Source organism: Oncorhynchus tshawytscha, linkage group LG20 (assembly GCF_018296145.1).
Source record: "Oncorhynchus tshawytscha isolate Ot180627B linkage group LG20, Otsh_v2.0, whole genome shotgun sequence".
NCBI lineage: Eukaryota > Metazoa > Chordata > Actinopteri > Salmoniformes > Salmonidae > Oncorhynchus > Oncorhynchus tshawytscha.
Genome location: NC_056448.1, coordinates 30,231,907 through 30,243,979, shown reverse-complemented (window position 1 = coordinate 30,243,979; position 12,073 = coordinate 30,231,907). Strand labels below are relative to the sequence as shown.

At 45.7% G+C, this 12,073-nt stretch overlaps 1 protein-coding gene across 1 annotated transcript in view; it reads right to left on the bottom strand.

Moving 5' to 3' along the window:
• Positions 1 to 12,073, bottom strand: part of grk3 (G protein-coupled receptor kinase 3) — a 79,620-nt gene that overhangs the window by 11,234 nt on the left and 56,313 nt on the right. The window contains exons 12-19 of the mRNA XM_042302473.1: positions 8,120 to 8,214; positions 7,896 to 8,003; positions 6,060 to 6,126; positions 3,735 to 3,835; positions 3,207 to 3,273; positions 2,909 to 3,004; positions 1,966 to 2,128; positions 1,131 to 1,267 (exon numbers count right to left, since the gene is read on the bottom strand). Coding sequence (XP_042158407.1) covers positions 1,131 to 1,267; positions 1,966 to 2,128; positions 2,909 to 3,004; positions 3,207 to 3,273; positions 3,735 to 3,835; positions 6,060 to 6,126; positions 7,896 to 8,003; positions 8,120 to 8,214 — 834 coding nt within the window. The remainder of the gene's footprint in view (positions 1 to 1,130; positions 1,268 to 1,965; positions 2,129 to 2,908; positions 3,005 to 3,206; positions 3,274 to 3,734; positions 3,836 to 6,059; positions 6,127 to 7,895; positions 8,004 to 8,119; positions 8,215 to 12,073) is intronic.

The following is a 12,073-nucleotide window of genomic DNA, read 5'->3' as shown; positions in this document are numbered from 1 at the left end:
TTTCATGTTATTATCCAGGCCTACAGAATGTTTTCATGTTTTCATCCAGGCCTACAGAATGTTTGCAACCAGGCCTACAGAATGTTTTCATGTTTTCATCCAGGCCTACAGAATGTTTTTATCCAGGCCTACAGAATGTTTTCATGTTTTCATCCAGGCCTACAGAATGTTTGCAACCAGGCCTACAGAATGTTTTCATGTTTTCATCCAGGCCTACAGAATGTTTGCAACCAGGCCTACAGAATGTTTTCATGTTTTCATCCAGGCCTACAGAATGTTTGCAACCAGGCCTACAGAATGTTTTCATGTTTTCATCCAGGCCTACAGAATGTTTTCATCCAGGCCTACAGAATGTTTTCATGTTTTCATCCAGGCCTACAGAATGTTTTCATCCAGGCCTACAGAATGTTTTCATCCAGGCCTACAGAATGTTTTTATCCAGGCCTACAGAATGTTTTCATGTTTTTATCCAGGCCTACAGAATGTTTTCATGTTTTTATCCAGGCCTACAGAATGTTTTCATCCAGGCCTACAGAATGTTTTTATCCAGGCCGACAGAATGTTTTCATGTTATTATCCAGGCCTACAGAATGTTTTCATGTTTTCATCCAGGCCTACAGAATGTTTTCATGTTATTATCCAGGCCTACAGAATGTTTTCATGTTATTATCCAGGCCTACAGAATGTTTTCATGTTATTATCCAGGCCTACAGAATGTTTTCATGTTTTTATCCAGGCCTACAGAATGTTTTCATGTTATTATCCAGGCCTACAGAATTTTTTCATGTTTTCATCCAGGCCTACAGAATGTTTTTATCCAGGCCTACAGAATGTTTTCATGTTTTTATCCAGGCCTACAGAATGTTTTCATGTTTGTATCCAGGCCTACAGAATGTTTTCATGTTTTAATCCAGGCCTACAGAATGGAGCGAGGACAGACAACCTTCATGCACTGACAGACAGATGGACAATGACGAAGAATACACACCCATCACACACCCATGAAAGCACATGCTTGTAAGTGGAAACAGACAGACGACCACATACGTGAACAACAGAAGAAGCACACCAACTTAGATACACAGGCACACAAAAAGGGATTGGTTAAGGTAGAAGTGTGTGTTGCTCACCCGTGACTCCCCCTCTCCCCTCCACTCCACTCGGTTGGGGAACAGGTAGAAGTATCGGCGCTGCCACTGCGTCAGGAACGGGTTCCCCAGCTTCAACATGTAGCCGTGCATTATACAGTCCTTCCCCAGGGCATAGTCTGAAACACACAATAAACACACATGGAAGGAAAGCCAGCGCCAGCAGGTACAAGGAAAAGCTTACCAACATGATGTGTGTGAGGTAGGGCTGCACAATGATAAAACACTATGTTCCACAGTACCTACTGTCTTACAAGTGTTTTGTTACAACACAAGTCATATCATCAATACAAAAATATTGCAATATAACATTCAGTCCATATCGTGCATCTCTAGTGTGATGTTTGTGGAGACGTGCGCCGTGTGTGTGGAGACGTGCGCCGTGTGTGTGTGTGGAGACGTGCGCCGTGTGTGTGTGTGTGTGTGGAGACGTGCGCCGTGTGTGTGTGGAGACGTGCGTCGTGTGTGTGTGTGTGTGTGGAGACGTGCGTCGTGTGTGTGTGTGTGTGTGGAGACGTGCGTCGTGTGTGTGTGTGTGTGTGTGTGAGACGTGCGTCGTGTGTGTGTGTGTGTGTGTGTGTGGAGACGTGCGTCGTGTGTGTGTGTGGAGACGTGCGTCGTGTGTGTGTGTGAGAAGTGCGTCGTGTGTGTGTGTGGAGACGTGCGTTGTGTGTGTGTGGAGACGTGCGTCGTGTGTGTGTGAGACGTGCGTCGTGTGTGTGTGGAGACGTGCGTCGTGTGTGTGTGGAGACGTGCGTCGTGTGTGTGTGGAGACGTGCGTCGTGTGTGTGTGGAGACGTGCGTCGTGTGTCCCCACCCTCCTCGTGGCCCAGCTGTTTGTTCTTGGCCCTCTTGCGGGCCTCGTTCTTGTCCGTGTCGGAGTTGACCGCCTCGTACACCGTCTCAGCCACCTCCTGCTGCCAGCGCTCTGAGATGACCAGCGGGAAGTTCTTATACAACTCCTGGTCACTGTCCAACAACTGGAGAGAGGGAGAGAGGTGAAAGGGGAGAGGAAGAGGAGAGAAAGAGGGAGAGAGGTGAAAGGAGAGAGGAAGAGGAGAGAAAGAGGGAGAGGAGAAAGGGGAGAGGAAGAGGAGAGAAAGAGGGGGAGAGGTGAAAGGTGAAAGGGGAGAGGAAGAGGAAGAGGGAGAGAAACGACACAGCTATGAGGTGGAAGGCTAAGTGAAGTAATACCTGAGAACCACGTCACCAGTCCTTGTGAGACCTGCTAAGCTGTGCAGCACCACTGTAATTAAGGCAGCCTGGAACGCTCCCAACGTTCCTAATACTGTTGTGTAATGTTAAACCTCTGTTGGAAGGACTTTCTCTCTGCACACTGATAGAGTCACGTTACACCTCAGCCTCCGTGTGTGTGTGAGCATGTATGAGCATGTGTGAGCGTGTGTGTGTGAGCATGTATGAACATGTGTGAGCATGTGTCTGAGTGCATGTGTGTGCATATGTGTGTGCATGTGTGTGTGTGCGTTGCAGTATGATGTAGGTGAGTGTGTATATCAGGATCAGCGGTTATATAATGCTGTGGATTTGACTGATGCCCTTGGTGTTTCATGAGATAAGGGTTGTGTGTGTTGGAGCTTTACCTTGATGCCCTTGGTGTTTCATGAGATAAGGGTTGTGTGTGTTGGAGCTTTACCTTGATGCCCTTGGTGTTTCATGAGATAAGGGTTGTGTGTGTTGGAGCTTTACCTTGATGCCCTTGGTGTTTCATGAGATAAGGGTTGTGTGTGTTGGAGCTTTACCTTGATGCCCTTGGTGTCCTCCTCATCAAAGGAACCGATGTCAAAAGCATCTGCTGCATTTACCTCTCCTCTAGGAGGGATGAGAGGGGGAGAATACTGGAGGAGAGGAGGAAGAGGGGGGGGAAAGGGGATAAGTATTAGGGGGAAAAAAGGGCGAGTGAACAAAACAACGACTACATTCCTACAGCAGAGGAGTAACCATGGCAACAGATGGAGAGAAAGAGAACAGGGACGACTGTCCAGACTGGGAGGCTTTATAACAAACCCGGTCACCTGATTCAACACACACACGCCTTACCTTCTGGAGATACACTTGCTGCCAGTCAATGCCTTTGAAGAACAGATGCTCCTTCACTTCTGGGGCCCTGTGTGTGTGAGTGTGTGTGTGTGTGTGTGTGTGGAGAGAACGGGAGCGAGAGAGAAAAAGCCAGGTCATTCTCATATTGGAACAGTTCCATGTCCTAACAGCAGGAGGCAGTATTTCCAACAGAACCAAACTCCAAATTAAAACTGTGCTCTACAAACTAGGTTACGGACTATTATAATGTATAGGCCTTTCACAGTATTCACACTAGGCCTTATACTCGCCACAAGGTTGGACAGAGAACCAATGGAAATATTCAATCATGTTGCTCAGGACAGGTGCATGGTAACTCCATTGGTGCATTGAAAGACAAATGGCTAGCCCAGAACAGTTAAATACGGTTTATGAGGTATGCAGTCCAAGGTTGAAGTTTCTTAAAAGCTAATATTAACATCAATGATTGTAAAACGATGTTAGTAGTAGCAGGTGTTTGGGTGTGTGTGGTTGTGCGCGCGTGTGTACCCTCGTCCCAGGCAGCCCAATCTTTTCACCACGTCTCTCTGCAGCAGACCCTCCAATAAACCCTTCAGCTCCACAGAGAACGAGTCTGGCAACTCCACGTTCTACGGAGAGGAGAGAGAGAAAGGTGAGGAGATTAGTCTCATTTCCTGCTTTAACAAGATAAACTACTGACTTGATTTATCATGACAATAAAGCTTATTCCATATGTATTGAAAATTGAGAGAACTGTATGTCCACAGTTCTCCTCCATAACACTCTCATTCCAAGCCCTCTGACTTTGGTGGTGATCATTTATCTAATAAAACCATTAAATCAAAATTCCTAACAGGGATTATATAGATTACTCAGATTAAGTGGCTGGATTAAAACCTAATCTGATTTAATCTCGACTGACAATACTTTCCTTGTTTAGCCCCTCCTAACAGAGGGGTGGTTCTCTCTGCTCTGATACTCCATAGTCTTCTACAGTAGACATACTCTAGTCAAGACCAGGGGTGACCAACCCTCTTCAAGGAGAACTACCACGTGCAGGTTTTGGTTCCAGCCCTGCTCTAACACCTGATCCAGCTAATCGTGGTCCTGAGGAGTAGCTGCAACGAAACTCTGCGTGAGTGTAGCTTCTCAAGAGGGTTTGGCACGGCTGGTGTAGGCCTCCCCTCGTAGTCAGAATGTGGACACACTCTATGGCTTTCTTTCTCCCCAATTTCATGGTATCCAATTAGTAGTTAGTTTTGTCCCATCGCTGCAACTCCCGTACGGGAAAGGCGAAGGTCGAGAGCCGTGCGTCCTCCGAAACAACCCAGCCAAGCTTCTTGGCACAATGCCCGCTTAACCCGGAAGCCAGCCGCACCAATGTGTCGGAGGAAACACGTGACCTGGCGACCGTGTCAGCGTTCATTGCACCCAGCCTGCCACAGGAGTCGCTAGCATGCGACGGGACCCTGCCGGCCAAACCCTCCCCGAACCCGGATGACGCTGGACTAATTGTGCGCCACCCCAGCTGCGACAGAGCCAGGATCTCTAGTGGCACAGAGCCACGAACCAGGATCTCTAGTGGCACAGCTAGTACTGCGATGCTGTGCCTTAGACCACTGCACCACTCAGGATGCTCCCTCTATGGTGTAATCTGATGCTTTTTGTAGCAGGCAGAGAGAGGGATGCAAAGTAAGGATACAAATTCACCCTCGTTCCTGCCAGAACCTCTTCTCAGTTCTCCCTCTCATTCCCTGGGCATTATGAGGCAGATTTGTCAGGAGGACTTTTCTGCAACATCTGTGAAGATGATATCTCCAGGATATGTAATGCTGTGGGGCTGTGTGTGTGCATTTGTTTCAGTGTATTGAAGGATAAATCCTTACTTTGCGTATACAGGGCCTTCAGACAGTATTCACATTCCTAGACTTTTTACACATTCTGTTGTGTTACAATCTGATTTGAAAATTGATTATACAGATGTTGTCACTCCCTACACACAATACCCCATCATGTCAGCGGATCATTTTTTTTAAACAAATGAATTAAAAAATGAATCTTAAAACGATCTTAAGATGCACTAACTAAGTCGCTCTGGAGAAGATTCTGCTAAATGACTACAATGTCAAAGTAATTCTGCAAAAAATGTGTCAAAGCAATTCACTTTTAGGTCTGAATACCAAGTGTTGCGTTCGGGTCAAATCCAATACACCACATTACTGAGTACCACACTCCATATGTTCAAGCATAGTGGTGGCTGCATCATGTTATGGGTATGTTTGTAATTGGTAAGGTCTGGGGAGTTTATCAGGATAAAATAAGAAATGGAATGTCGCTAAGCACAGACAAAATCCTAGAGGAAAACCTGGTTGTCTGCTTTCCACCAGACACTGAGTGATGAATTCACCTTTCAGCAGGACAATAACCTAAAACACAAGGCCAAATCTACACTGGAGTTGCTTACCAAGAAGACATTGAATGTTCCTGAGTGGCCGAGTTACAGTTTTTACTTAATTCTACTTGGAAATATATTACAAGACCTGAAAATGGTGTGAATACTTATGTAAATGAAATATTTCTAGATTTCATGGTCAATAAATATGCAAACATTTCTATAAAAAAGTATCTATTTAATCCATTTTGAATTCAGGCTGTAACAACATGTGGAATAAATCAAGGGGTATGAATACTTCTGTTCTGTGTCAACATGAACTAACCACATGCTGTGTGTTCAAGTGCACATAAGGACATCTCAATGAGTGTGTGTGTGCTTTGTGCACACTGTAGTGTACACAAAGATCTATCATAGTGTGTGTGTGTGTGTGTGTGTGTGCATGCATAAGGAGGCCATACCATAGTGAGCGTCATCCGGTCAATCTCATGTTTGTCTTTGGTCTTGTGCTGTCTGAAGGGACTGTGCCTAGAGAGAGGATACAGAGAGGAAGGCTGTTAGTGTTACTTTGGTGGAAGGAGGGAAGGAGTGAGGGACACGGTGAAACAGTGAGGGACACGGTGAAACAGTGAGGGACACGGTGAAACAGTGTGGGAAACAGTGAGGGAAAGGGTGAAACAGTGAGGGACACGTTGAAACAGTGAGGGAAACAGTGAGGGAAACGGTGAAACAGTGTGGGACACTGTGAAACAGTGAGGGACACGGTGAAACAGTGAGGGAAACGGTGAAACAGTGAGGGAAACAGTGAAACAGTGAGGGAAACAGTGTGGGAAACGGTGAAAGAGTGTGGGAAACGGTGAAACAGTGAGGGACATGGTGAAACAGTGAGAGAAACGGTGAAACAGTGTGGGAAACGGTGAGGGAGACGGTGAAACAGTGAGGGAAACGGTGAGGGAAACGGTGAAACAGTGAGGGAAACAGTGAGGGACACGGTGAAACAGTGAGGGACACGGTGAAACAGTGAGGGACACGGTGAAACAGTGAGGGACACGGTGAAACAGTGAGGGACACGGTGAAACAGTGAGGGACACGGTGAAACAGTGAGGGACACGGTGAAACAGTGAGAGAAACGGTGAAACAGTGTGGGAAACGGTGAAACAGTGTGGGAAACGGTGAGGGAGATGGTGAAACAGTGAGGGAAACGGTGAGGGAAACGGTGAAACAGTGAGGGAAACAGTGAGGGACACGGTGAAACAGTGAGGGACACGGTGAAACAGTGAGAGAAACGGTGAAACAGTGTGGGACACGGTGAAACAGAGGGACACGGTGAAACAGTGGGACACGGTGAAACAGTGAGGGACACGGTGAAACAGTGAGGGACACGGTGAAACAGTGAGGGAAACGGTGAAACAGTGAGGGAAACGGTGAAACAGTGAGGGAAACGGTGAAACAGTGAGGGAAACGGTGAAACAGTGAGGGAAACGGTGAAACAGTGAACCAAGTCATGTGAGTGATGTCACACTAACAAGCTCGTCCTCAGCAGATCACATGTATCTCTCTCTCTCTCGTCTTTCAAGTGTTCAAACACACTGACACACACACATCAACCTCCCTCCCCTCTCTATTTCTCACTCCCTCACGTCACACCATATCTAGCAATCGTTAAAGGCCCCTAAACCCAGCTGCCTGCCTCTGAAGTGTGACCTACTGGGCCTGGACCACTGGTATTTACACACTCCACATCAAACACACAGAGAGAGATGTGCAACCACTGCACAACAGCAGAACCTGAGACAGAGCTGCATTTCCTGACAAAATGTAAAAAATATAGAACAATTAGAGCGTCATTTCCCCAAATTTGAAACCCTTATTCAAGGCTTATTCAAGGCGCGACACAGAGCGAGAGAGAGACAGAGAGAGAGAGAGACAGAGACAGAGAGAGAGTCAGAGAGAAAGACAGAGAGACAGAGACAAAGCGAGTCAGAGAGACAGAGAGAGAGACAGAGCGAGTCAGAGAGACAGAGAGAGAGACAGAGCGAGTCAGAGAGACAGAGAGAGAGACAAGGCTGGATGGAGGGATCACAGGAGGAGAGATTAGTGAGTGATATGAGGGAATGCAGCAGAGTGACCAACAGAGACAGAGACTAAGAAAGTGATTGAGTAACATGTGGTAGTGAGTGGAGAGATGGAATGAGAGAAAGAATGAGAGGAGATGTAGTAGTGATGAAAGGATAAAAAGAGGTGGAGGAATAGAGGTGGGTTGGAGAGACGAGAGGGATAGAGGTATGTGTTCTTACCCTCTGAGCAGTTTGAAGAGCATGCAGCCCAGGGAGAACCAGTCAGCACTGCTGTCGTACGCTGTCCCCTTCTGAAGCACCTCTGGGGCCATGTATCCATGGGTACCACTGTCACACACCAGGGGACCGTTAGTATCAGACACACTGCAGTAATACCACACTCACACCCATGGTCATGATCCTCAGAACACAACAGGGGCAGGGTTGTAGGGCTGCGTACTTACACGCTGGCGTGAGGTTTCTTCTTGGAGAAGTCACAGGCCAGACCCAGGTCTGAGATACGCACATGACCATGCTCATCCAATAGGATGTTAGCAGGCTGAGAGAGAGATAGAAGGGGGGAGGCATACAGGAAGAGGTTATCGACATCAATGACAACGTAGGAAACAACCAATAACTATAGAAGAACAAGGCTGTGACATGAAGACAGCGAGAGTTAGATGAGAGGTCAACAAATCTAATATCATATCTTACATTAATGGGCTAATGTAACTAATAACGAGAGAGAGAGACTAATATTTTTATTTTACCTTTATTTAACTAGGCAAGTCAGTTAAGAACAAATTCTTATTTTCAATGATGGCCTAGGAACAGTGGGTTAACTGCCTGTTCAGGGGCAGAACGACAGATTTGTACCTTGTCAGCTTGGGGGTTTGAACTTGCAACCTTCCGATTACTAGTCCAACGCTCTAACCACTAGGCTACCCTGCCGCCCCAGAGAAAGATAACGAGAGAGAGAGAGAGAGAGGGGGGATAACACACGAGAGAGAGAGGGGGATAACACACGAGAGGGGGATAACACACGAGAGGGGGATAACACACGAGAGGGGGATAACACACGAGAGGGGATAACACACGAGAGGGGGATAACACACGAGAGGGGGATAACGAGGATGAGGGATAACCAGAGAGAGAGAGAGAGAGGGGGATAACCAGAGAGAGGGGGATAACCAGAGAGAGGGGGGATAACAAGAGAGAGGGGGGATAACCAGAGAGAGGGGGATAACCAGAGAGAGGGGGATAACCAGAGAGAGAGAGAACGAGAGAGAGAGAGAGAGAGAACGAGAGAGAGAGAGAGACTAATAACGAGAGAAAGAGAGACTAATAACGAGAGAGAGAGAGACTAATAACGAGAGAGAGAGAGACTAATAACGAGAGAGAGAGAGAGACTAATAACAAGAGAGAGAGAGAGAGAGAGAGAGAGACTAATAACGAGAGAGAGAGAGAGAGAGACTAATAACGAGAGAGAGAGAGACTAATAACGAGAGAGAGAGAGACTAATAACGAGAGAGAGAGAGACTAATAACGAGAGAGAGAGAGACTAATAACGAGAGAGAGAGAGAGAGAGACTAATAACGAGAGAGAGAGAGAGAGAGAGACTAATAACGAGAGAGAGAGAGAGAGAGACTAATAACGAATAACGAGAGAGAGAGAGAGAGAGAGAGACTAATAACGAGAGAGAGAGAGAGAGAGACTAATAACGAGAGAGAGAGAGAGAGACTAATAACGAGAGAGAGAGAGAGACTAATAACGAGAGAGAGAGAGACTAATAACGAGAGAGAGAGACTAATAACGAGAGAGAGAGAGACTAATAACGAGAGAGAGAGAGACTAATAACGAGAGAGAGAGAGACTAATAACGAGAGAGAGAGAGAGACTAATAACGAGAGAGAGAGAGAGAGAGACTAATAACGAGAGAGAGAGAGAGAGACTAATAACGAGAGAGAGAGAGAGAGACTAATAACGAGAGAGAGAGAGAGAGACTAATAACGAGAGAGAGAGAGACTAATAACGAGAGAGAGAGAGAGAGACTAATAACGAGAGAGAGAGAGAGACTAATAACGAGAGAGAGAGAGAGAGACTAATAACGAGAGAGAGAGAGAGACTAATAACGAGAGAGAGAGAGAGAGAGAGAGACTAATAACGAGAGAGAGAGAGACTAATAACGAGAGAGAGAGAGAGACTAATAACGAGAGAGAGAGACTAATAACAAGAGAGAGAGAGAGAGACAGACTAATAACGAGAGAGAGAGAGAGAGAGACTAATAACGAGAGAGAGAGAGAGAATAATAACGAGAGAGAGAGAGAGAATAATAACGAGAGAGAGAGAGACTAATAACGAGAGAGAGAGAGAGACTAATAACGAGAGAGGGAGAGAGAGAGAGAGAGAGAGAGAGAGAGAGAGACTAATAACGAGAGAGGGAGAGAGACTAATAACGAGAGAGATAGAGAGAGAGACTAATAACGAGAGAGGGAGAGAGAGAGACTAATAACGAGAGAGGGAGAGAGAGAGAGAGAGAGAGAGACTAATAACGAGAGAGAGAGAGAGAGACTAATAACGAGAGAGAGAGAGAGACTAATAACGAGAGACTAATAACGAGAGAGAGAGAGAGACTAATAACGCGAGAGAGAGAGAGAGAGAGAGACTAATAACGAGAGAGGGAGAGAGACTAATAACGAGAGAGAGAGACAAATAACGAGAGAGACTAATAACGAGAGAGAGAGAGAGACTAATAACGAGAGAGAGAGAGAGACTAATAACGAGAGAGAGAGAGAGACTAATAACGAGAGAGAGAGAGAGAGACTAATAACGAGAGAGAGAGAGAGAGACTAATAACGAGAGAGAGAGAGAGAGACTAATAACGAGAGAGAGAGAGAGACTAATAACGAGAGAGAGAGAGAGACTAATAACGAGAGAGAGAGAGACTAATAACGAGAGAGAGAGAGAGACTAATAACGAGAGAGAGAGAGAGACTAATAACGAGAGAGAGAGAGAGAGACTAATAACGAGAGAGAGAGAGAGACTAATAACGAGAGAGAGAGAGACTAATAACGAGAGAGAGAGAGAGAGAATAATAACGAGAGAGAGAGAGAGAGAATAATAACGAGAGAGAGAGAGAGACTAATAACGAGAGAGAGAGAGAGAGACTAATAACGAGAGAGAGAGAGACTAATAACGAGAGAGAGAGAGACTAATAACGAGAGAGAGAGAGAGACTAATAACGAGAGAGAGAGAGACTAATAACGAGAGAGAGAGAGAGACTAATAACGAGAGAGAGAGAGAGAGAATAATAACGAGAGAGAGAGAGAGAGAATAATAACGAGAGAGAGAGAGAGAGAATAATAACGAGAGAGAGAGAGACTAATAACGAGAGAGAGAGAGACTAATAACGAGAGAGAGAGAGAGACTAATAACGAGAGAGAGAGAGACTAATAACGAGAGAGAGAGAGAGAGAGACTAATAACGAGAGAGAGAGAGAGAGAGAGAGAGAGACTAATAACGAGAGAGAGAGAGAGAGACTAATAACGAGAGAGAGAGAGAGAGACTAATAACGAGAGAGAGAGAGAGAGAGACTAATAACGAGAGAGAGAGAGAGAGACTAATAACGAGAGAGAGAGAGAGACTAATAACGAGAGAGAGAGAGACTAATAACGAGAGAGAGAGAGAGACTAATAACGAGAGAGAGAGAGAGACTAATAACGAGAGAGAGAGAGAGACTAATAACGAGAGAGAGAGACTAATAACGAGAGAGAGAGAGAGACTAATAACGAGAGAGAGAGAGACTAATAACGAGACTAATAACGAGAGAGAGAGAGAGACTAATAACGAGAGAGAGAGAGACTAATAACGAGAGAGAGAGAGAGACTAATAACGAGAGAGAGAGAGAGACTAATAACGAGAGAGAGAGAGAGACTAATAACGAGAGAGAGAGAGACTAATAACGAGAGAGAGAGAGAGAGACTAATAACGAGAGAGAGAGAGACTAATAACGAGAGAGAGAGAGAGACTAATAACGAGAGAGAGAGAGAGAGAGAGACTAATAACGAGAGAGAGAGAGACTAATAACGAGAGAGAGAGAGAGAGAGAGACTAATAACGAGAGAGAGAGACTAATAACGAGAGAGAGAGAGAGACTAATAACGAGAGAGAGAGAGAGACACTAATAACGAGAGAGAGAGAGAGAGAGACTAATAACGAGAGAGAGAGAGAGACTAATAACGAGAGAGAGAGAGAGAGACTAATAACGAGAGAGAGAGAGAGAGACTAATAACGAGAGAGAGAGAGAGAGACTAATAACGAGAGAGAGAGAGAGACTAATAACGAGAGAGAGAGAGACTAATAACGAGAGAGAGAGAGACTAATAACGAGAGAGAGAGAGACTAATAACGAGAGAGAGAGA